The sequence below is a fragment of the Struthio camelus genome, chromosome 2 (genome assembly GCF_040807025.1).
Source record: "Struthio camelus isolate bStrCam1 chromosome 2, bStrCam1.hap1, whole genome shotgun sequence".
In the NCBI taxonomy this organism is placed as follows: Eukaryota; Metazoa; Chordata; class Aves; order Struthioniformes; family Struthionidae; genus Struthio; species Struthio camelus.
The window spans coordinates 150,458,343-150,483,400 of record NC_090943.1 but is presented as its reverse complement, the minus strand read 5'-3'; the positions used below and the strand labels follow the sequence as shown (position 1 = coordinate 150,483,400).

The 25,058-nt window shown below is 37.1% G+C and overlaps 1 protein-coding gene across 3 annotated transcripts in view; it reads left to right on the top strand.

Moving 5' to 3' along the window:
* SLC26A7 (solute carrier family 26 member 7) overlaps positions 1 to 20,661 on the top strand; it is a 103,367-nt gene extending 82,706 nt beyond the window's left edge. For 2 of the 3 annotated variants that reach the window (XM_068933061.1, XM_009676031.2), the window contains exons 12-19: positions 609 to 715; positions 5,210 to 5,276; positions 9,826 to 9,963; positions 11,717 to 11,765; positions 14,867 to 14,970; positions 16,865 to 16,919; positions 17,009 to 17,112; positions 19,244 to 20,661. In XM_068933061.1, coding sequence (XP_068789162.1) covers positions 609 to 715; positions 5,210 to 5,276; positions 9,826 to 9,963; positions 11,717 to 11,765; positions 14,867 to 14,970; positions 16,865 to 16,919; positions 17,009 to 17,112; positions 19,244 to 19,279 — 660 coding nt within the window. In that variant the 3' untranslated portion in view covers positions 19,280 to 20,661. Of the gene's footprint in view, positions 1 to 608; positions 716 to 5,209; positions 5,277 to 9,825; positions 9,964 to 10,624; positions 10,694 to 11,716; positions 11,766 to 14,866; positions 14,971 to 16,864; positions 16,920 to 17,008; positions 17,113 to 19,243 lie in introns of those variants that run through there. The other variant, XM_068933062.1, reaches the window with a different exon arrangement.
* The last annotated feature ends 4,397 nt before the right edge of the window (positions 20,662 to 25,058 follow it).

The following is a 25,058-nucleotide window of genomic DNA, read 5'->3' as shown; positions in this document are numbered from 1 at the left end:
GTTTGATCAATCAGTTATTGAGAGATGGGGAAGCATTCTGCAATTCCAACATTTTAATGTGAATAAATTGATTTCCCAATAATTGCTAGTTGTTATTGAGTTGGTTTAGTCTGCTATATGCTGATAAATGCCGCTTATAATTAACTTCATTGCAAATTATAACTCTCACCTCCGTAGTTAGTGGGAGAAGAGCTCTCTGTATGTGACCTTTAGGACACTTCTCTGTGTAAAATGAAAGGAGGATTTTAAATATGTGTAGTGGAAATAATTTGGCAATGTGGAGAAACAAATATAGGTTTTACAAACTGACTGAGTTTGTCCTGAATTATATTGCTATCATAGCTACATACGCTCTTTTGAGTAACTTTGAAATGAACTTCCATGAGCATTAGGATTTGTAGTCTCTTGTCATATTTTTTTCTCCAGTGGAGAGACATTATTTTATTCCCTAATTCAATCTTCCTTACTTGCTGGTTCTAAGATGCTACTATTCACTTCTTTTTATTGATAAACTGTCTACATTTTAAAAAACCTTATTTCTAACTTGTAAAATATACACTGTTGCAGAAATTGAAACTAATCATCTCTTTCTGTTTTGCCCCTTAAAGAGCATATGGGTTAGTACCTATGTGTTTACAATATGCTTTGCTGCGAATGTGGGACTGTTGTATGGAGTTGTCTGCACAATAGTAATTGTGATTTTCCGCTTTCCCAGGTGAGAAATAATTTATTCAAATATTCCAGTAGTGCATGGTTATGACTGCTTTCTGCCATACTGCTTCACACTGTGTAGATATGCAGTACACTGAATTTAACAATGAAACTTCACTTTTTAATTGCAGCAAATTACAGGATAAGATAATTGAAAAGGGAACATTCCCTGTGCATTTACTGAAGCATAAGGACTTCTAAAACATTTCCTTCTATGGGGTTCTTATATGTTTTCTGTTATTAGTTACACATCTCTATAACTCATTAAGTGAGGGCATAACATCAACAGTAAGATCAATAATATAAATTTTGTTCCGTTAGATCCTTGTTTTCTCTTTCAAAAAATGCAGGAAGCCTTCGGGATTAAGTTCCATTACAAACTTCCAGATAGTACATTGTAAAGGAGATGCCAGCTGACAATTTCATTCCTAAAATATCATAACAAAAAACAATTGCACAACTATTCTCAGTCTGAAAGTACATTATGAATGCTATGTATGCATTAGGAAATTCAGGATCAAGAAACTGCAGCTAACACAAATGCTTATACTCTTTTTCATCATATATTAGAACTTTGGTGTGTGAGTAAAGAAAATTTCATTTGAGGTCTGTGATCATCTCGTACTACAAAATTAATCCGTAGCTCATCTGTCCTACAAATGATTTGCTTCATGTGAGCAGTTATTTGGACGAACATTGAATCCCACTGGAGTTAACTGCAATATAGATAGATTGAGTCAATGCTTGTTAAAATTAACGGTGTTAACTGACAATTTGTGCAGGGCTCTATTCTCATAGATTAATTTGCAGAATCAGCGTTTAAATAGTTTAAAATTGCACCACAATTATAGATTGTAGTAGATGGTTTCTGCTTGAATCAGCTAGTGCATTTTTAGCAACCTCCTGCTACTCAATGAACTAAACTTCTGGAAAATTCTGCTAGTAAAGGAAAAGGTATGTTTTCATATTATTGCATGCTGTTACTGGATGTCTGCGGTTCAACAACAGCAGAGGCCAAGGGATATTTGCCACAAAACAGCATTATCCTCTTTTGTCTGATATAATGGAGATGTGAATCTGAATCTGCACTAATTAGAGTAAATAAGAATCTTTCCAGTGATTTCTGTGGTCCCCAATCAGGGTGCTCATGATTGTTGATGCAATTTAAAGGTGATGAAATGACTAACGTCCTTAAAAATTGTACTGTGCAGGTGAGTTTAGTAGGAGAAAATGCAATAAGTCACTCAATAATGGAAAAAAGTGTTCATAGTAATGACTGTTGGAGAAGAGAGAGATAGCAAAGCAAGAAAAGTAATTGAGACGATGTGTTGCAAAGTTGCCTGTTACTGCCCTTCTGCTCATACACTAGAGTATCAGATGTGGTACATTTTATGTATCAGAGTGTGTTAAATACAGCAGAAGCTATAGATGGATATATGCAAACAGGAGAGAACAATTGACTTTTGTAAGCCTTATTTAGCCTTCCCCAGCACCTGCGAATAGTCCCTTGTACAGACATTTAATAGATGCCTCATTGTATGTGGGAGTATTTCCATTGCCTAGCTCTAGGCACATAGCTTGGATGATAGCTAGTTTTATAGTCTTGTTCTGCAGTTAAATGGGTTCCCACACATGGTGATTTAGAGCAGAATATCCTGCTCTCAACTGTCTTTTCAAATCTCTATTTATTGTATAGAGAGCCTAAGGACAGACTAAACTTCTCCAGTGGTCTCCTACTTTGATAGCTAGAGTGCAATATTCTGCGTTACCATACTGAGATGCATCAATTTTAATTACAAACAAAACATCCTTAGTTCTTGTGACCCGTAGCTGTCCAATATCTTTTTTTCTTTCTTACAATCTGATATTACAGGTAAAAAATATTAATTACATCTCTTTACTTTGGAAGTAGTTGGTTATATATTAGCTACCTTGACCAAAGAATATCTCTCTGGCCAGAGGTCTAGCAATAATGAAACTTAAAATTAACGTTTTATTTACCAGAAATTTACATTATTCATATATGAGTAAAAATAATGATATATTATCACATATCATATGATATATATATCATATCATATATCATATTATATTATATTATTATATATAATATCTTGTCATATATTTTATATAGATATCATATATTATATTTTATATATATATAATAATATATTATTATTATATATATCCACCTGCATGGATGAGCAAGGAACTCCTGGCAAAACTCGAACAGAAGAAGGAAGTGTACAGAATGTGGAGAAGGGGACAGGCCACTTGGGAGGAATACAGGGACCTTGTCAGAGTGTGCAGGGATGCGACAAGGAAAGCTAAGGCCCAGTTGGAATTAAATCTGGCAAGGGATGTCAAGGACAACAAGAAGGCCTTCTTCAAATACATCAATAGCAAAAGGAAGACTAGGGAAAATGTGGGCCCGCTGCTGAATGGGGCAGGTGCCCTGATGACAAAAGGATATAGAGAAGGCAGAGTTATTGAATGCTGCCTTTGCTTCAGTCTTCACTGCTAAGGCCGGTGCTCAGGAATTCCAGACCCTGGGGACAAGAGAGGAAGTCTGGAGAAAGGAAGACTCTCCCTTGGTGGAGGAGGATCAGGTTAGAGATCTTTTGTCCAAACTTAACATCCACAAATCCATGGGCCCTGATGGGATGCACCCACGAGTGCTGAGGGAGCTGGCAGATGTTATTACTAGGCCACTCTCCATCATCTTGGAAAGGTCCTGGAGATCAGGAGAGGTGCCTGAGGACTGGAAGAAAGCCCATGTCACCGCCGTCTTCCACAAGGGCAAGAAGGAGGAGCCAGGAAACTCCAGGCCTGTCAGCCTCACCTCCATCCCTGGAAAGGTGATGGAACAGCTCCTCCTGGAGGTCCTCACTAAGCATACGGAAGACAAGAAGGTGATCAGGAGTAATCAGCATGGATTCACCAAAGGAGAAATCCTGCTTGACCAATCTGATAGCGTTCTCTGATGGCATGACTGGCTGGGGAGATGAGGGGAGAGCGGTGGATGTTGTCTTTCTGGACTTCAGCAAGGCTTTTGACACTGTCTCCCCATCACATCCTTGTAGGTAAGCTCAGGAAGCGTGGGCTAGACGAGTGGACGGTGAGGTGGATGGAGAACTGTCTGGATGGCCGAGCTCGGAGGGTTGTGGTGAATGGTGCAGAGTGTAGTTGGAGGCCTGTGGCTAGCGGTGTCCCCCAGGGGTCAGTGCTGGGTCCAGTCTTGTTCAATGTATTCATCAATGACCTGCAGGAAGGCACAGAGTGCACCCTCAGCAAGTTTGCTGAGCATACTAAACTGGGGAGAGTGGCTGACACACCAGAAGGCTGTGCTGCCTTTCAGAGGGACCTGGAGAGGCTGGAGAGGTGGGCGGAGAGGAACCTCCTGAAGTTCCACAAAGGCAAGTGCAAGGTGCTGCACCTAGGCAGGAATAATCCCATGCAGCAGTACAGGCTGGGGGTTGACCTGCTGGAAAGTAGCTCTGCGGAGAAGGACCTGGGAGTGCTGGTGGACAACAAGTTGATCGTGAGGCAGCAGTGTGCCCTTGTGGCCAAGAAGGCCAAGGGTCTCCTGGGGTGCATGAGGCAGAGTGTTGCCAGCAGGTGGAGGGAGGTGATCCTGCCCCTCTCCTCAGCCACATCTGGTGAAGCCACATCTGGAGTGCTGTGTCCAGTTCTGGGCTCCGCAGTACAAGAGAGACATGGCACTCCTGGAGAGAGTCCAGCGAAGGGCTACAGAGATGATGAAGGGACTGCAGCACCTCTCCTGTGAAGAAAGGCTGAGGGAGCTGGGCCTGTTCAGCCTGGAGAAGAGAAGACTGAGAGGCGATCTCATCAACGTGTACAAGTATCTGAAGGGGGAGTGTCAAGAGGATGAGGCCAGCCTCTTCTCCATGGTGCCCAGCAACAGGACCAGAGGCAACGGGCAGAAACTGGACCACAGGAAGTTCCACCTAAACCTGAGAAAAAACTTCTTCCCTGTGAGGGTGACAGAGCACTGGAACAGGTTGCCCCGAGAGGTGGTGGAGTCTCCTTCGCTGGAGATATTCAAAACCCGTCTGGATGTGATCCTGGGCAATGTGCTCTGGAGGAGCCTGCTTGAGCAGGGAGGTTGGACTAGATGATCTCCAGAGGTCCCTTCCAACCTAAACGATTCTGTGATTCTGTGATATGATATCCTATTATATAAGTTATATATATATATGTATTATAACTACGTTTCCTGATTAGCAGAGAAGTTACTTCTTGGTAGCTGTCTATCATTAACTGGGTGGAATGATATTTTTTCTGTAATGTATGCCCTTTACTGTTTTTATTGCATCTTTGTCATACAAAATAAGCTTTATAAGCACAAAAATATGTGTGAATTGTCTTGTTACCTCTTTAAATGTTTATGTTATGATTTTGAGGTGTATCTGTTCCTGTTTCTGTTCAAGGCTACTAACACTTTGTCCTATTCTTTTTCTCTGTGTATTGATTACAGAGCAAAGACAGTGAATTTGAAAAATATGAAAGAGGTGGAATATAAATACAAAACAGAAGATAACTGTGTAAGTATAATTCTCTTTTTTTTTGGTAATAATTCAGTTTTGTTTATCTTCTGTTCCTGGCTACAAGATTATAATCTGTGTCTTAAAGGAACATTTTTGTGAAATGACCACTTCAGATCTAAAGCCAATGTGAAATAGTAAATAGAGAAGTAGTTTGGGATTCAGGAAATTGGAATCTTTTTCTGGTCCTTTTTTCTGGTCCTGCTGCTGGTCCTCAAAGTGAAGTTAGGCGAGTCCTCTTACCTCTGTTTGTCTCAGTTTATTTATTACTTTTCTGTTTGGAATTGTTTTTTAAAAAAGGAGTTTCCTAAATCCAGTCAGTCTGGGAAAATCTCCTGGCAGCAAAGGCCATCTACGCAGACAATAGCTGTCTCTGTATTGCTCTCAGATGTCCTCACTTCCTGCAAGTCCTTTGACGTGCTCAGCACACACAATCTCTTTTGAGATAGTGTGATTTGGATAGCAGTCTGAAGTCATGGCAGACCACTTCACAGATCTTCTCCCCACTCATCAGATAAGGGTACTCGCAAATACTCATGGAAAATGGATGCAAGTCTCTTTCCTGATGATTAAGGTTTTTACATTTGACCTTCGTACAAACTTTAACTTATCAGTCAGGGTTTTAAGATTATTTTGTTTATTTTCATTGCAATTGTCACCAAATTTCTTGTGGGCTGGTTTGTGATAAGAAGAGAAAGGTAACGACCCAGAGAGGTGAACTCCCTTGTCCAAAATCAAACGGTAGGTCAGCAGCCAGGAGAGAAGGACAACCACTTGTCTTTTCAGTACAGAGTCCTAGTCACAATGACACCCTGCCTTCTCTGCTGTGGTGGTTTCTACTATGTCTGCTTTTCTCTTCAAGTACTTACTAAGTATCTCGTATACCAGTGAGCGATATACTCAGCAGTTATTACCTCACTGTTTAGAAGCTCCCTTCCAAAGAATTTATTTTTCTGGCAAATGTTTTCAGACAGAGCTCAAAATCTAAACTTGGCTCAGGAGGGTTTACTGCTCTGGCATGCTGAAAAATTCTACAAAGTAAAACGTACGTGAGAAGGAGAGGACTCTAAAACGAACACTGTTGCTGAGCCTGACCCAACTGTCAATTGATATATCACTTTTCTTTATTAAAAAAAGTTGGACTAACTTTGTCAAAGATGTATAAATCAAAATTTGATTTACGTGTTTCCTTTTCATATCAATTTGTAAAATATTTGTACAAATCCATATGCATTTCTTCTTTAAAGCTAAATTCTCCCCTACTTTTTTTCCTTAATCACATTAATCACTAAGATTAATGCCAGTCACTGTGTAAAATAAAAAAATGTTATTCCCCCAGTGTCTGCAGACATTAATTTGTTATAACATTTTTTTTGGCAAGCCAATTGCTCAAGAGCTTATTACATACACACACAAAAAAAGGAAAATAGTTTTAAGATTTAGAAAAAAGTGCCGTTAATTTAATTTAGAGTCACTGGGTTGCAGCAGTAATTTAGCAGTAAATATATGAATGTTAGAGTGATCCAAGTCCCCTGGTAAATAGCAGCTCAGACATAAACAACAGGACATTTTAAACATGAAAATATGCAAGTTTAATGATTTACCCTGCTATTAAGGTCTGTGGATTTATGGAGATTATTTCATCAATAGGAAAAGAGACACTTTAATGTGGAAAAAATCAAGACAATACTTAGAAACTTATGTGAAACACATTGCATCACAGACATTCACTGAACCGAATTCTTACTGAAGCGCAGATAATGCTGTGTAGTGTGCATAGGGCAATCGCTAGTATCCTTCTAAGTGCAATAATGAGTTGGCCACTTCAGATAATTTTCTTTCATTCTTTGCAAGGATGCATCAGAAAGGAGCTCATTTTCCTCAGAACACTCTAGATAAAGTTTGGAAATGTTTTACAAAAGGCACTAGAACTGAACTAGAGCTAGGAATAACTGCAAGTCTGGCACGGTTTTCCTTGCCCGTCCCACAAAAAAGATTATACACAAGCCTTCCATGTGCTTGTTCTGGCCTAATGATTTGAGCCTTTCAAGAGTTTTGCCTTGTATTTTTGGAAGACTATTAGCTTGCTGATCATCATAGGCTTTGGTCTTTGCATGTCTATCTTCCTTTTGCTTAGTTTTCTTCTTTCACTTTGCCGTTTCTGGTATGTCACCAAAGTACCTACTTCTCTCAATATCAAGCAGTGTATAGTATTGTTTTTAAAGGAGTCTGCAGGACTGCCTTTCCATTCAAGCATGCATTGTCCTCTGATTTTCCCTTGTTTTAGAGGTTTCTTTCATATAATCTTAGCTATTCTAATGGAGAGTTAGGCTTTGCCACTTGACTGACCGAGGTATGTTGGTGATGTGATATTTACCATAATCGCGTTCCTAGGTAAATTGCTCAAAATCACTATACATAATCTGGGGTTCATTGCCTAAGTTTTGGATGTTTGAGATGTTTCATTAGTCTGTTTGATGGTTGCTGCGGTGGTGTCTGAGAGGTCGTCTGGTTCCCAGAAGTCTGAATAGTAGTCTACAATAAGGAGATAGTTTGTGTGGTTTGTGGTAAAGATTTCCATTCCTGTTTTGCTTCAAGATCTGTTGGGAAAGCTGTGTATCTTCAGTGCAATCCCCTACTTTTCTTGAACTACTTGAAAAATTATCTCTGTATCAGCTCCAGTTACTCCTTGTGTTTGAATATGAGCTTGTTAAGTAGCTTCATGTATCTCCGGATTTTGTTAGGATGAATAGAGGATTTTGGGCTTCTATTTTCTTGTGAGTTCTTGCTTTTTGCTGTCTGTTACTAGTTTGTCACAAGTAGTTCTTATACTTGTATAAATCAGATTTTTTTTTTTTTAGTAGCAGGTGCATGCCTTCGTTATCCAGACCCTTTTTTACACCTGGTGATAAGATACCTTATTATATAAAACAGCTCTGTGGGTTGAAATCCTCTGGAGTACTTCTAGGGACTAGGCCCTCATGATACATTGCTAACGTATTGAGATGTTTTTAGCTGTGTGAGAGTATTTTTCCATTAAAATTAGTTGAATGATGTCTCTTATTCTATTCGCATTTTTCAAAGGTGGGCAATTTTTACATGAGACTATTGAAACTGAGGCTCTCTGATACTATGTATGTTTTGCATATTGAAATAAGCAGTGAGAATCATCACTGTGCAATGTTCACGTTGTGCATTCAAGGATCCTTTTTCCCTCATCTGAAAGCAGAATTTTCTGAATTTCCATATGTAGTCGAGAGAGCCTCAGAATCCATAAAGGATATGCCTGAAGCAAATTAATGCTATTAAATCGTTGGCAACAGGAGCTAATTAGTTGTGTTATTATGCCTCTTTAAGAATGTCTAGTTGCATATCTGTTAGGTAGAAAATGCTATTGAAAACACTAGAAACTTTTACAGGACAGCTTATCTTGCTTATTCCTGTTTTACAGCATTAGATGCATAAAAGCTTAATACAGTTATTTATCAGAATGTAAATAAATAACATTGTAAGTACGTGTAAAGTGTTTTGTAGGTCTGCCTTGTATATGAGAGAAAAAGTGCTTGTTTTGTGGGAAATGCTGCCTACTGCTAGTTGGGTGTTTCTGACCTCTATCAGTTTTCCTTCAGAATTTGTTCTGGTGTGTGAATCTGTGCAGTGAACTACAGTTTCGTGAGGATATTTGGTGAATTGAATAAAATGTATTCCAGGAAGTGCAAATGTAGGATCCAAGGTTGCTGATGGTTCTTCTGTGAATTACTTATTGTGCTGGTTATAGAAATATGTTAGCAAAGCCTTACATGTATCATTCAGGTTTGGTCTAGATTCATTTTGTATAAGTTAGACCATCAAGAGTTTGCTTGTGCTGAAGGTTTTGGTGAGGTAAGAGCGGTTCCAGGAGGATTTCTTTCAAGGCAGGAACTTCTGCTGCAGACTGTAATTGTGAAATGATTTTCTTCTTTGATTCCAGAACAAGGTGGTATGAGAGCGGGGCAGACAAGATTAGTAGGAATTTCCTTCAGTACCAAAGTCTCTTTGTTCTGGTAGCTTTTTCCGTTTCCCTAGAAGAATGTCCTTGTTGTATTAAAGTCATCTTCAGACGACTGAGATGAACACTGTGAGTGTTCCCCAGACAACCTGTACTGCGTGTCCCAAAAACTTGTCTACTTTTTTCAATATTCAGGTTTGTTTAACGAAAGATATTCCCTGTCTGTAAACCTGGTCTTGCCTTTGCCTGGGGACCATACCAGCTGAAATAATGCTACTATTATTTGCCAGAAAATAGTTCTTAATATGATATATTGTGATGAATATGATTTTACTTTTCTGCTAACTTGAATTAAGGATAATTTTCCTTATAGCTTACTTATATTTCCTCCTTGACTTAAGGCTTGTGTGAAGATCGGTCAAGACAGTTATCTGTCTGTTATCACAACCCAAAGTTTTTATATTGATTTACAGGAATTTTTCAGATTTTTAAGGAAATTATGTTGGGTTTTTTGCCTCCAAAACCAAGATAATCTTCCCAGCCTTTTATTTCATCCCACAGGAATCATTAAAACACATAAAGATAATTTCAGTCAACAACCCATTAGTCTTTCTGAATGCCAGGAAATTTCATGCTGACTTGATAAAAATAATCCAGAAGGATAGCACAAGCACCCAGGCATATGAAGATGTAAACAAGGTAGGATGTGCTACATGTATCACGAATCATGATGACAGTGTTAAAGATCATGATTGCTTTCCTTGCTTTTCTTAGACAATGTAATCAGATATTGAAACAGATAAAAACAAGTAATACTGCAAATAACTAAATTATGACATAATAAAGTTAATCCTAATCTTAATCAGGTTTGATATATTTTGTTTTTCGTATTATTACTTGAAGAGTGTCTCTCTAATATCTCTCTATATGTAATTCTGTAAAAGACCTAAAGCCTTCTAAAATTTCTGGCAGACCTTACATAACCTCAGCTAATAATATAAGGTAATTTTTAAAAAGGCAGTGAGTCATTACAATTCTAGTTGCATAAAATGTGGGGGTTGTGCTGGAGATCATTCTGGAGATCATTTTTGATTCTGACTGTAGGTGATTCCAATAGTAAGACGTTATAAATGTGCAAAACTGACTAAAGTTTTCTTTTAAAGCAATACTGCTTTTTCATTTTCTGCACTGATTGTATTGATATTTTTCCAACAAAAAACCACTATAAAATTGTATATAATTTGGTTCTGGGGGTTGTCACTGTAATAGTATTTTTCAAGTTTATCTGCCCATAACTACAGCAACTTCCCATAACTTTCCCTAAAAGGGAAAAATTCTTATTAATTTTCTTTCATTACAGTGAAGACATTCCAATCCTATGCAAGGCTTACTGGAGGCGATTTCATCCAGTGTGGTAGACCGTGGTGATAAAACCACAGGCATTTCCTAGACAGGCATCCGCCAATATTTCCCCATCACTACTTCTGTTTCTTGCCAAAGACCTGTGCTACCCAGGCTTGGGTGGGTGTCTCTTCCTCATTGTTTGGAAACTCACTTCAAAAATTATAATGGTTATTTTCCTTTGTTCTGTTGAGAGTAACTAATATTTGGATTAGTATGATAACATGCCCCCAGACAGAAAGAAGTTACTTTATATTTATTTGAAATTAATTTATGAGTTAATTTGACAAGTGTAATAAATTAATAAGTTAATGTAATAAGTTAAATTATTTAAGTCATTGAGGAGGGAGATGTTATCCTTTGTCTCTTCTGGAAGGTGCTTGACAGTAAAGCTGGCTTAAATACAGTGCATACATTTTTGTCTGTGGAATAACGACCCTTTTGTAGAACAGTGGGGGTGAATGAAAAAAATGCACTTTAGATTTTTGTTTCTGTGCTGTATTATTTCAGATTTTTACCTGCTCTTTTTATGGTAAGCTTAGTTAATTTCATGCAGAAAGCATTATTAAAAATTTTTTCTCCGGGTAAAAGTAATTCTTTAATAAATTTACGTGTCAAAAACATTCTCACTAAAATTTTAGTGGGTTAGATGAGATTGCAGCAAAAAGAAAATAAGTCAAATGTTAATCTTATAAAATTACTTACTTCAATTTATCTTTTCAAGAATATCTTTCCCATGTTTTGACCACCTCTGCTTATCCCTCCCCCTTTCCCCAAAAGTGTTATGTTCATGTGTTATGTTCTAGTGGGTCCAAACATCATAGAAGTTGTCAGCTCAAAAAAAAGGGAGTAGTTTGCTGTAACTTTATAAGAATGCTCAGCAAACAGAATATATCCACAAGGCTGTTGCACAGAATTCTGAGTGTGTAGAGAAGGAGTTAACCTTGATGTTGAGAAACAGAATTCTTATGCATTGCATTGATTTTCTCTGGTTATTACACATTGGATTCGTTTTCCTTGGTATGTTAATTGTTTGTTGTTTTTGCTTCAGTGTGAGCAGAACACATTGCTCTGTTCATTTTCCAATGGAAGTTGTCGTGGTGAGTTTCTTATTTACAAATCATATTAAAAATAAGATGGCTGTAAGTGTGCAAAATGGCTCCACATTTTTCCGTTTATTTCTAGGTGAACTCAAATTGTCTGGAAACTAATGTTTTCAGTTAATCCATACATTAAGTGAAGTATGAGTGCTAAACAGTTTCAAACTTCCTTAGCCTTAGCCCAGAAGGACTCCTACCAAGAACAGGAAGTAGTTCATCTTTATTTTTATCCTATTCTTAACTTCCTTTCTAAGATTTCAAAAGTGGGAATCAAGGAAGATACCTTTTCTCTAGGAGTCCCTGCTTATTTCACATGAACGCCTATATGTTCGCTGATACATGTACATAGTGGAGGGATATTAGCATGCAAAACTAAGAATAGGAAAGGATTAGACCCATGTTAAATCTTTATGGTCTTTAAAGACATTTATGAGGAGAAACTCACAAAAAGTCAATTGAATTATTAATGATACCATGGCCACCAGTATAGTACAGTACGCCAGTATAGTATGGAATAAAGAAAAGAAAAAACTAGAGGTTTGCTTTTAATTAAGGATTAAGCTGGATAATTCCGTCTTTTACCACATTTTATAACGCACAAATCAGATGAGAGTACATACATTCCCATGAGATAGCTGCAGCAACCTTTTACAGAAGATGCTTTATACAGATGACCTCATCATGGACAGAATTCAAATATTCTGTGTGTTTAAAACACTTATGAGCATTAAGAGAGAATCTGATTTGGGGATATGGAATGTTTACACTTATTAACTAGACTTATGACATTTTTATGACATTACAGTGTTTTATTTGGGGGTGACAAAGTGCTTTACTGTAACACATAGCAACATAATGGTAATGGCTATCAAAGATCTTATAACACTGTACTGTAAAATACTGAAAGAATGTGCAGTATTGTATTTGGGAGGTGATTTTTGGAAGGTCTTATCATTATGCATTTCAGCCTTATTGGGATGAACTTGTTTCTCATGTTATAGAAGTGACAGACAGCACAAGACCTCTTTTCTGATTGCTTAAGTCCTGTCTTGAGTCCTGTGTCAGTTGTTCCTTCTGCTAACCAGTTCATGATGACTATTCGTATGAGTTTCAAAATAAAATCGGGGAGAAAAAACAAAAATCCTTAGAAAATAAAAACAAACTATGAGGCTTAAAGTTTTAGAAAGGAGGAGAGCAGATAGACATGATCCTTAATCCTTACAGGGGTTATCCTTGGAAGACACAGCAACTTCCCTCTGTCAAAATCTTTCCTTTCCAGCTCTGAGGAATACCAGTTTGCCATTGGCCCATATTAGCAGCAAATTAAATAACTTATGCTCCCCTTGCCCACTTGTTCTGGAGGGAGCGAGTCTGTACCTACCCTCACATTCAGAATCCAGGCAGTTTGTGCCGATAACGCAAGATTCCAGTTGAGCAGAAAGGTGGTATGACCTCCATTCCAGCCTTACATTCATATATATACATATATACATACACATATATACATACTTTGAAGTGTGCCTGTGTGGAGTGTGTGTTTGTGCGTTTTGCCCTTCATAAGGTTTATTAGAGAATAGATTTCATAGCGTGCTGGTGTAACATATCAGCTAGTTACGTTTTAGGTATTAGGCAATCTCAGCTCGTGTCCTTGAAGGTGACATTTCTAAGCTGAAGCAATGATTATTGGCTTTCTTTCCTTTTCTTTTTTTGTATTTTGTTTCTGTTGTACAAAGGTTTAAGAGCACGGTACACACAACTTACTTTTATTTAAACTCTATTCTTGAACTCTCAAAAGTTAAATTTTATTCAGGTAGCATAATGATCACAAAGAAAAACATATCACAGGGCATTTTTGAAGGTAAAACTTGTTGGAGCTTGTAAATAAAAATGTGTATGTGTTTAGGGGTAAGTAAATAATACAGAGAAGGACTAAGTTCTTTTGTTTCAGAGACGCAGGAGGTATGTGGAAAAGATTGCAGTGAACAGCCTAGCAGAGCTCATAAATCCTTTTGGGTTTCCATAGTATTAACGTGAGGCAGAAGATTTCCTTTGAAAGTCTTTATTTTTGTTTGTGATATATTTATTAACGTACACTAGGCGGTAAAAGGACAATTCGTTTTTGGAGGTGCAAGTCCAAAAGGCTCTGTCACTCAGACTACTTCCAGGAAGGAATTAGTGCCATTATAAATCTACACTATGGGAAATTCTAAGTCGCCTCAAGATTTTAAACTCTTTTTTTTTTTCCTCTGCTCTCTCAAAATCATCCAGCTTAACCCAACTTTACATTCAAACTTCTTTTCCTTTATCTTTTTTTTTTTAAGTGTTTTGTATTATATGATAACTAACAGTAAAGCTAATATTTATCCACAGAGCAATATAAATAAGCATGCATGTTTTCTGAGTTTTCCCTTTATGAAAGGAATCATTTACTTATGTCCTACTTTGGGACACGTTTAGTGCAGTACGTGCTTTGTTTAAGCACAAGCTAGTCTGAGTTTGGAGAGTGGATGTAAGACCATCATAAATCTTAATAACATCTTTTTTTCTCTAGGATCAATACAGGATAGCATATATATTACAAAAACATTAACCAAACAAAAAAGAACACATTAAAAACTTGTAAAATAAAGCACACCACTTTATATGTTTTTTTTCCTTATAGGGGCATATTAGTTATGTTGCACCAGGGGAAGGCATTTAGTTATTACAGAAATTAATGGTGTATTAGAACCTGAAAGAGGGATATGTCCTTTTTGTATCCCATATAAAGTTTCCTAAAGTAGCCAAGATGATACAAGATGATATCAGGACTAATTTAGAAATTCAAGTATGGAGAAGTACTTCTTTTTTCCCTCAGAGAATATTCTCGTTTAGTGCATTTCACTAATAATGTGTTCTCCCTGTCATCACTTCATCCCATTACTCTAAATATTCTTCATTCATATTTCTAAAATGAGCCATTTTATTGACTGTTACACAATAGAACATTTTGTATTATGATAAATTTGATTTATTTTGGTGATATATTATTAATTTCTGGTGCGTGTTTCTTGAGTATTCTTCCTTTTAGTTGAAACTCATTTCCTATATCAAATACATAGGTGAGTCCTTGTTGCAGCCATGCTGCAGGGAGCGACATGCTTTGATACTAGACTGCAGTGGACTGAATTTCTTTGACTATACTGGAGTTTCAGTGTTGCTTCAGGTATTTATGACATCACACACACTCTGTATATAAACATACATAATTGCACATACCAGATATTGAGGTTAGCTACTAGTTATCTCAGTCACATCGGTGGATTGGCATGGTCACTCGTGAAAAAGATGAGCATAGATTTGACATGGAACTGCCATATATTTGTATAAAATTATCTACAAAAATTTCTAAAGATCTTGAGAGGACATTCAGTGCAGATGCAAATATCTATAGTTAATGGAGATGAGTTTTGGAAAACATTCCTTTTTTTATTAAATCTGATTTAGGTCATGTTCAAGCCTGGTTCAGTTATGCCACTTGCAGTGGAGCTCTGTGTGGATTTATCCCTTAGAATTTCGTCTTTTATTTCTGTGATTTTATGTGTATGTCCTGCTTTCCACTAGTATAGAGGTCTTAATGATCCCTGTGTTTTATTCTGTGGGTATACATAGCTAACAGATGGGGTTCCTCATTCAAAGTAGGAGCTCCTATATACTCCCAGAAGACCAAAAGCAGTAACCACATAATGATCAGTTCTGTATAGCAGATGAAAAGCTGTGTTCAGAAGCTATCTCCTACTTTGCCATTGGGCTTGGCATTATACAGAAGATGCTTAGTGGGTATAGATTAACAGGGTATGCAAGATTTGTTTCATATCATCTCTCTGAATAAGGTAGAAGATTTGATCTGAACTGGGGTCTCAGCCCAACCCTTTTCTTATCCTAACCATTTTCTCAGTTTACTGGACTGATTAAACAGCTAAGTAAGTGCTAAATTAAAAAAAAAAAAGTGTCAAATTGAAACTACACATATAGGTGGGAAGATAGTCAAAAAGAAAACTTAAAGAAGGTGAGTGGGAGTTACTCTTTATTAGTTCTCACAAAAAATAAAGAGCATTCAATAAAATTAGTAGGAAAACCGTTAATTAAAAAATTTTTGAAATGGATTTCCAAAAGATCTTAGAGACTTCAGAATTACAAGTGACATCAAAAGGATGTTAGACAAATTTAGGAGTGGTAAGCCCATCTTTGGCTATAGAATGCATGGTCTGCATGAAATGCATAGACTTTCACTGAATGACTGGTCAGAAATTGAGACGCCCAAGAGAGGAATACACTAAGCATCCTATTTGTTACTCTCCTTCCCTAAATATCACTGCTACTTCTAGAGATAAGATACTGGTAAGATGGATCTCTAGAGTGAGTCAGGCTTTTGGTTCTTTTCATAAAATAGGGTATTCTGATGTGGTTCTGATGTAATTGCTCCTCTTAGAATTGTTCTACTTTATATAGATTATTTAAATATTTTTTGAAACAGAGGCTGTAAACAGGAGTTCTCATCTTCCAGGAAAGAGCCATACTCTGATTCTAGAGTTATTTTCACCTTTTCTCAATCACTTTCTAGCTTATTGAATATTTAGTCTCTGTGAAGTTGAACATTTTCTGAGAAGGAACAGAGAACAACTTGCTGCAGAACGTAGCGTGTTGGTTAAGGCACTTTTCTGATAGACTGATGGAAGTTTCAGAGTCTCCTAGGTCCTATTCCTATCTTTGTGGACTGGTATGTAAGAGCATGAAGACGAGTTGGGGAAACTTGTAGGAAAAGGCATGCTAGTAAAATATTAAGAAAAAATAGCATAAACAAGCCAAAGCTATTAATCAAATTGAGTTTATTTTAAGTAGGGCTGTAGAGCACTTTGGGGAAGGGGGAGGAAATGACCCTTCTCTGTTTAATGTGGGCTTTGCGATGTTTATATTATAGCATGGCTCTCTCTAGTGGCTACTGTCAGTATAGCTTGAATAGCAGTGCTTCATGCTCTTTGCTTGCTTTGAATATGTTCTTTTGCGTATCTTATTGCATTTTAAACATTTTTTTGAATTTCATGTTTTCACACATTTAGATTTACATGGATTGTAAAAACAGACACATTGATGTGTTGCTAGCACACTGCAAAGGCAAGTATCAGCTTACAGAAAAATTTTTAACGTGATGGTTTAGATATCCTCACTACCTTATCAGTTCTCATCTGTTTGTTTTGTTACAGCTTCCTTGATAAAAGCTATGCAGTACGGCGGAAACCTTGAATCTGAAAATGCCATCTTCTTCGAATCTATTTCTTCTGCAATTGACTCCATTCAAATTAACAGGGTGAGACTTACAGCAGCGGGGAGGTGAAGCCTGGAAGGCTTTTTGGGTGCTTATAGCAAGACGCTAAAGTCTGGGGAAATCTTACTTATTTAGTGAACCTTTTGTGCATCAAACTTTATCTGTCTCTGTAACAACTTCCCAGCCTCTGGACTGCATTTATTAAGGTTTTCCAGCTTGAACTGTCTTCACATCATCTTCTCCCTTTCCTTTAGCAGTGAATTCTAGGTTTTCTGTTCCAGATCCAGAGGCACCATGTGCTGGAGCATTAGTCTGGGTACTTTCTCCACTGGAAAGGGTGATGTCATCTAGAAATACCTAATGTAGTCTCTTGGTACCTTAGCTTGCACCTTGTTCTTGCACCTCCATTCCTCAGCGAGGGTTGCTTAAAGCTACATCCCACAGCAACACGCACTGCGAGCCACACCTCCAGCCGGGCTGTGTTTATGGTACAATACAATCCCGAGATACACAAGCGCAAAGTAACTGAGAAACAAGAGAAACTCAAACAGGGCGCTGTGCTGCTCTGACTGAAATACCTCTGGATACTTAGCAGATTTGTTTACAGCTAGTAAGCGTGTCTGTCCTACACTGCAGTGTGCTGTGTTGGCTTACTTGTTGAAAGAGGAGAGGGGAATTGGATGGGGTGGAAGACAGAGCTATAGGGGAAGGAAGAAGAAGGGTTGGTTCAGAAACTGAGGCTGGAGCCTTGAACGTGCGTTTATTTGCTTAATAATAGTTCTCGCATTCCTGCTTAAAAGGCTGGGCTTTCCTCATAAACAGTTTGAGCCTCTTCCATTGTAATCCCACTGTAATTGAGCGTGCACTGTAAGTAGTGTGCTTTCCCATGGTTTTATTTATGATTCCAAACATGGCTAGGGCTCAGCTCAGAGCCTTCTCCATGGGACATTAAACTAATCATGATTTATGTGTGTTCCCCCCACTCCCCTGTTACTGTGATCTGGTACCTTTCACTAATTAGATTAGAGTTGCCCATGGACAAAATGATTTCAGTGAATTGGCACTGTTGATCTAGTAGATTGAAGACCAAGAAAAATATGTTCTCTTCAGTGCTTTTCAACAGTCTTCACTTTTTTGTCCTGCAACAAAACCCTTGCTGAAATGGTAACTGGAGGGCAAAAATAATGGGGTTAACTATTGTATATTTTTTCTGGGTCTTATTAGATCAATTAGGATGATTACTATGTTATAAAATGTCTGCATTCTTTATAGACTCTATGTAACTGCCTAACGTTCTCTGAGATAGTTACGTAGTAGTAGTCCCATTTTATGGAACCGGGGCATGGAAAGACCAGCTGAAATGTCCGAAGCCACTGAGGGAGTTAAAACTAGAAGTCAGGCATCCACTTTTCCAAGAACTGATATTATATTTCTACCAGAGCTGCTGAGCAAATCAAAACTCTGAGCAGTGGCTTGCTCCTGAAAGGCTTGCATGCAATCTCAAATTATGAATGTAATTATGAACAGTGTATATGTGCTGCTGACTTCTCTTTTGAGCCTTCAAAGTATTTGGTTTAGTTTCTTGCTCTGTTCCTTGCTGTTAATACCTGAGGATGAGAGATGATGGATAAGAATAAAAAGGCTGGGTGACCACAACAGCAACATCACACTGTAGCTAACACTGTTCTGTGCGTGCACTATTTGTAGGCCTTTTGATGAGGCTGAGGTCAGTAGGAGTTGTAAGTGCTTATATGAGCAAAACATGGTAAGGTTAGAATAGAACATAATAGAATGGAAGGAAGTGGAGATTTATGGAAAGTGATTTGTTCCAATTTACATTTCAGATTCCACTGCAGGAAATAGTCTTTCACTGGCAGAAAGGTAGAGGCAAGAGGACTTAGTTACATGTTATCTCTAGCTGTCATTTGGAAATGCAAAGGTGCTCTTATCTAAAACTTCCAAGGATAATATCATATTATCCTTGTTTTTATGTTGATGAGAGACTCATCTGTTGCTTTATGCAGTTCATCCTTATTATAAATAACCTTTGTTTTATTAGTCTTTATGATGGTGACATTTTTAAATTAGCACTGCTTCATCTGCTGTTTTTGTCTGAGGTTATAGTCTATATATATTTAGATTATATATATTTTTTCTGTTTCTTCCACTTCAGAATTACAGCAAATTCAGTGAACAAAGTGAAGTGTGATGTCGACTCATTGCATGTGGCTTTCTGATCTATTCATGTTTGGAGTGAACTACACCACATTTTTTATTTGGCTTCTTTTCTCTTCAGGATGTCTTGTAGATGATATTTTGTATACCATACATATTTACTACTCTCAGTAATGATAGATCTGCAATTCAGAAAAAAATTCTTTTGGATGCTGTCACTCAGATGATATTCATATAATTGTACTATAGTGGTTTTTATAATATTTTTATGCACATTTAAATACAAATTATTACAACCAGATATGTGGTATGATCATGTTTACAAGTAAGATATATACTTTTAGATCTTTTCTATTGTAACATTAGTTGTAATATGCATCTATAGTTTTGTGCATGGAATAATAAGAGATTATAAATCTTGAAAAACTGTGTTATAATTGACTTTGTATATGCAGGAAGCCATATACCAATGCACACTCTGTTTCTAATATTTTTACCTATACTTCTGTTCAAGACAGTCATTTGCAGTAACCACATCGCATCACAGCTAACATATTCTTGCATCTTTTGTGCTTAGTTATCATATGCTTTTTAATGGCTGCCAAAGTCAGTGGCAGCTCGGCATATTCAGAGCAGGCAGATGTATGTTGGCAAGGTGCTCTAGATTGTCTCCCTCTCTAGTAGTTGTCATGAATTGTTATTATGGTTTGCTACATTTCCAAAGCAACAGGTATTCTTAGCTGAGTTGGAAGAGGAAAAAACTGGCAATGTTTTTCCAAAACTTTTAATTGTTTCTAGCATAAAGTAGTCCACACTTTTAATGTGAGTTGTGATATGGTTGATCCTGAAATCTTCAACTGTGGCAGCTGAGAGATGACAGGGGAGAGACCCGTAAGGTACATGTCACGTTTCAGCTCAAATTTCCGTGTTTAGTACCGTATGAGAGCGCATAAATGAGGTGGCAGAATTCACAGTTTGAGTATTTGCTTTGTAATTGTGGACTGCTATCAACAATGCTGGATTATGCTATCATATTAATATCATACGCAAGAGGAATAAGCATCATACATTGTTATACATACGTACATATCAGATGCTTTAGCTAGTTGCAAATGATTCATTATGTTCTTGGACTCAAAAACAGGCTATGATATTTGGTTAATAATTTCCTCAAATAGTCCTAGTAATTTATTAACACTATAGATACTATTTACGTTGTACTTTAATTGTAGAGCATCAATTGTATGTTACAGATGAATGGAGATCTCTACTTAAATACAAACTTAATAAATGAATAAATGCTATCTTCTCTACTAACTTCAGTATTTACTCTTTGATGGCTAAACATATTTTATGAAAGTTTGCAGATAAGTTGCTTAATGAAATTGTTAAAAATAAAGTCTTTAACAAACATAACATTTATTATGAAACCTTTGTTCTGAATGATCTTGTGGTGTTCCATTAACAAAAGCTTTTAAGAATCTGTGTAATATTAGCTCTTGTTGCAATCCTCTGCACCTCTGCATCAAATTAAAAGTTTGTCAGTGCTAATCAAAATCGTTTTCCGTTTTCCACTAATTTCAATAGGAATAACTTCACCACAGCTAGATGGCTGTTTTAAGACAGACATTTATTTCCTGTTAGGTCAAAGACCTGCTTGTGGCACAGTGTCATTTAAAAATATGTTTCATCGAGGTAAGACTACACATATAAAATTTCTTCATGCTATCATTATTGTTTGGTGGTCTCTCAGGGCAGAATCAAGGACGAAATGCATTTCTTACCTTAAAATATTTGATTACGACTGAATTTTTTAACATTCCAACACTGAGCTTTGGGATACTTGTAATATTCCTGTAATGTATTTTACCTTACATTATTAGCCTAAATTTCCTTTTATTTCTGAGGACATAAATTGTTAATTAGCTTTTCTTTTTGGCAAGTGGCCCCACAGTGGATGTGATACTTATTTCTGAGCAGAACAGAATGTTCAAGGAACCCATAAAGACAGCTGCCTCCTCAATTGTTTTTGAAATACCTGTTCTACTGCTAGGTACAAAACACTTTATATAGCTTTGTCAGACCAGCACTGCTTTACAGAATAGTGATTAGTAGATGAAGAAGGGTTTTTCTTTTTTACTGATGACCTAAGAAGGCAAATTACTTCAGTTGATGCAGTTTCCTTTTTTTTCATCACCATCCCTCTGAGTTATTGACGTTTACAAAAACTCATAACTGCATGTTGCCTGTCTTCAAGCGACCAGGATGACGTGCCATCAGATTTCAAACGCTAGTGACTGACCACCAGGAAATAAATCACTGATTGTTCTGGTTGTGGCCGTGAGGTGCTGGGCACTTTTTCCGAGTTGCTCATTGCAAATGTCTCATGATAATGTGCTTGCTTCACTTATAGAGCAAACTGACAAACAACAGCCTGATTCTTCTTCATGAAGCTGTAAGGAAACATCCTAAGCCTTTTAGACTAAGTTGTGGAGCACAGTATCAGTTCCAACCAGTTTATCCATGCTACTCTTTATAGACTGTCAGTTGGTTTCCCTCTGGCCGATCAGGATGTATTAGAATGTAATTATATAGGAGCTTGTCGTAAAACCTCCAATTAGCTTCCCCAAAATTATTCTTCTGAGTCACCAGGGCAAAGTAAGCCAAACTCAACGTGTAGGAAGGACACTGCATGAAGTCTGTGTGCTACTGAACTCCCTCTCATGGTGGGGCAAACTCCAGTTCCCCTATCCACGCAGAGGTGAATTTGAGACACTAAGAGTAAGGGGATTTAGTTATTGTGCCTTCTTAAGGCAGAGGTTTGTCTTTGTACCTTACAGACTTATTTACCTGAATATCCTGAGGCACCTTTCAGAATAATGCACATTTTTATTAGTTGTCTTTGGATACATAAGACAGTGCAGTGTCAGCACGAAGGGCGCAGTCCTGCAAAGTGCTGAGCTCCCCCCATTTCTATTGATTCCTTAAGGTGTGAGAAACACTCCACACTTCACAGTAAAGGCTCAGGGAAGTGTCTCAGTTAGTTACTAAAAAAAACTGTTTGGAAAGGTTTTAATTAAGGAAGTCACCAGGGGCTCTGACTATTAAGCAATTCTGTAAATGAAACCATTATTTTTGGTTCCTACATGGGTACACTTAGATGCTCAGATTTTGCACTCTTAAATCCAAAGCATATGAATCATGTAACTTATGAAAATCCATGCTTCAATATTGTACATTTCTGTATATCCGCACTTCATAAGAAAACATTAAGATATGATTGTTTTCAAGAGATGGCCAATATTTTGAGAGCTACTTGCTTGACATTTTTAGGAATTTTTAGCTAATTCTAGGAAGCGATCCTAAACTTTAGGATTCACTCGTTATGTGAATGAATATTTTTCTGCAAATTTTAATCTAATCAGAGTATGCTAAAACAGGGATCTCATCATATGCTTCTTACAGAATTTGTGTTTCACACGTTCCAAAACAAAGCAAGCAATGATGGAAAAAATAGAGTGCAAACTGATGTTAAGAAATGAACATAGTGACAATTATAAATTGGGCATAAAATATGTAATAAGAGAAAGACTGCTAACATTATATTTATGCAAATTAAATGTTCCTAATTCTCATCATATGTCTTTCATTTTAAAGGTTATTTGCCCTGATTCTGTGATTCAAGTGTCAGAAGGTCTGAGTTTAGCTGCCTTGACATAATTTATTTGACAGCTCTATATGCTATAAATATGTAATGTAACAAGGAAAGGTATCTTCACTGTTGAATGAAAACATTAATATGTCAATACTGTGTATGAATATTGTTTGACATTTACTAGTTACCAAAATAAAATATACAGTATGCCTTGAAAATATGGCAGTCCTGTTTTTGGGAGATACTTTCTTTGTCTACAGAAAATAATCTCTCATGAATAAATAAATGAGTGCAATTCCAGAGTGGATGCTAAATGATGCTTTCATCATTAAGTTGGATTTTTAGTAAGGATCACATAATCTGTACATTTCCATATGTTCTACAATGCATTTAATTGTTTTTCCCCCCTTATTTCAATTCTGTGTATTAGCACATGCAACAATAAATTCTTATGAAAATAAACTGGAATAGAAGATAATTTACAAGTAGACAGAGGAAAATGCCCTTGTTATTTCAATATTTAACAGATTTCTTTTACGTTCTGTACTAACCAGTCTGTAATGATGTACATTACCTTCTCCAGCCTCAAAAAGTATTAAATCTTAATAATGAGACAGAAGAATTTTACTATGTTCAGAACCTGCTTCCTCACAGGTTTTTAGGGGCAGACCTCTATAAGAGATACAGAAATCTTGGCCCAAGTTTTCATAATGTTACTTCTATGCATGTGCAGTCATTTTAATGTCTTTTTTAATGCTGTCATTTGCATCTACAGATGGTGCAGTTCATATCTAGTTTGTGGTATTGCTTATACAAAGTCTGTGGCTTACTGCGGTAGAGGGGAATATATGGGTAATCTGTTCCCCTCCAAACCCCAATAACTGCAATGATCTAAATGGAAAATAGATTGAGATCCCTTTAAAATTTGGCCTTGATAATAATAGCCTAATTTTTCAAGGCTGTTAAATGATTAAAGCACTTACTTCTACAAAAAATTAATGCCTCCTCTACATTTTTTATTTTACACTGGTCTGCAAAAATGTAAATGACTTGCAGTGCCATAAATTGGTAGTTGCTACAGAGCTAAATATTCTTAATGAAATTCTTAATAAGGAAGGCTATTTTCTAGAACTGTTTTTCACAATTGCACTTGCCAAATGGTAAGGAAACTGCTTTGGAATCAGATGGCTGAGTAACCTTTTTCTTCTCGTTCCCAGAATTGGAGAGTAGCAGTCCAAGATCAGTTCCCACCAAGGACTTGAAAGGTAGCATAGGGAGCAACTCATTCCCTACTGGGAATTCTCAGGTTCTGTAGCGTTTCTGGACAGCATGACATGCAGAAGCAGAGAAATGGCTATTTGTTTAATTTTTTTCTAGTGTGCTTTCTAATAATAAAAGTTTTTGCTAGATACATTCAGTTGATTAAGAATTGAGAAGAACTGGGAAAATGGATCATTGTGCTGCGTAGGTTGTCATAAAAGTCTGTACTGGTGTTCTGTCTAGCTTGGTGATTCTAAGTACTTTTTATCCCCATTGTACTTTAATTGTTGCACTGTCACAGTTTTGAAATGCAGCCAAATCTTAGGAACACTACAGCTCTTAAAAACTCCACAACGCTGAATCAAGCTGCACTTTGTCCTTTCACTTCAATCCTGCAAAATATGTCCCATTAGTTGTCTTACATTCCTTCTGCGAGAGATAATAATCTGATCCCTTAATTGTTAATAGTAGCTATAAGTGGGTGGTGAACTTACTTTTTGCGCTTTTTTCCCTTTGTTGAGTAAATCACAAACCTTATATAAAGAGAGGCATCAGAAGATATTAAATGTATGTATAGCCTGTCATTTGTAGCCCCAGGTGGTAGGGTTAAAAATGCTTGTGGGTCATCAGTTCAGGAAAAAAGATCCCTCTGTTAGTCCACAGAGGAAGTGCCAGGAGTATCGTGTAATGACACATAAACATCTCTTAGATGGTCTCAGATTTGTGCTACCTCCAGCTTCTGAGGGGGTTGAACCAGCAAAATGGAACAAAAAGTGTACAATTTTAGGAGCAGAGGACTGGACAGGACCTGTTCCATCACTGACCTGCATTTTCTGTGATAACTGGCAGCTCTGTTTTATAATTCTAAAGAATAATTTTTAAACCAAATTCATGATTG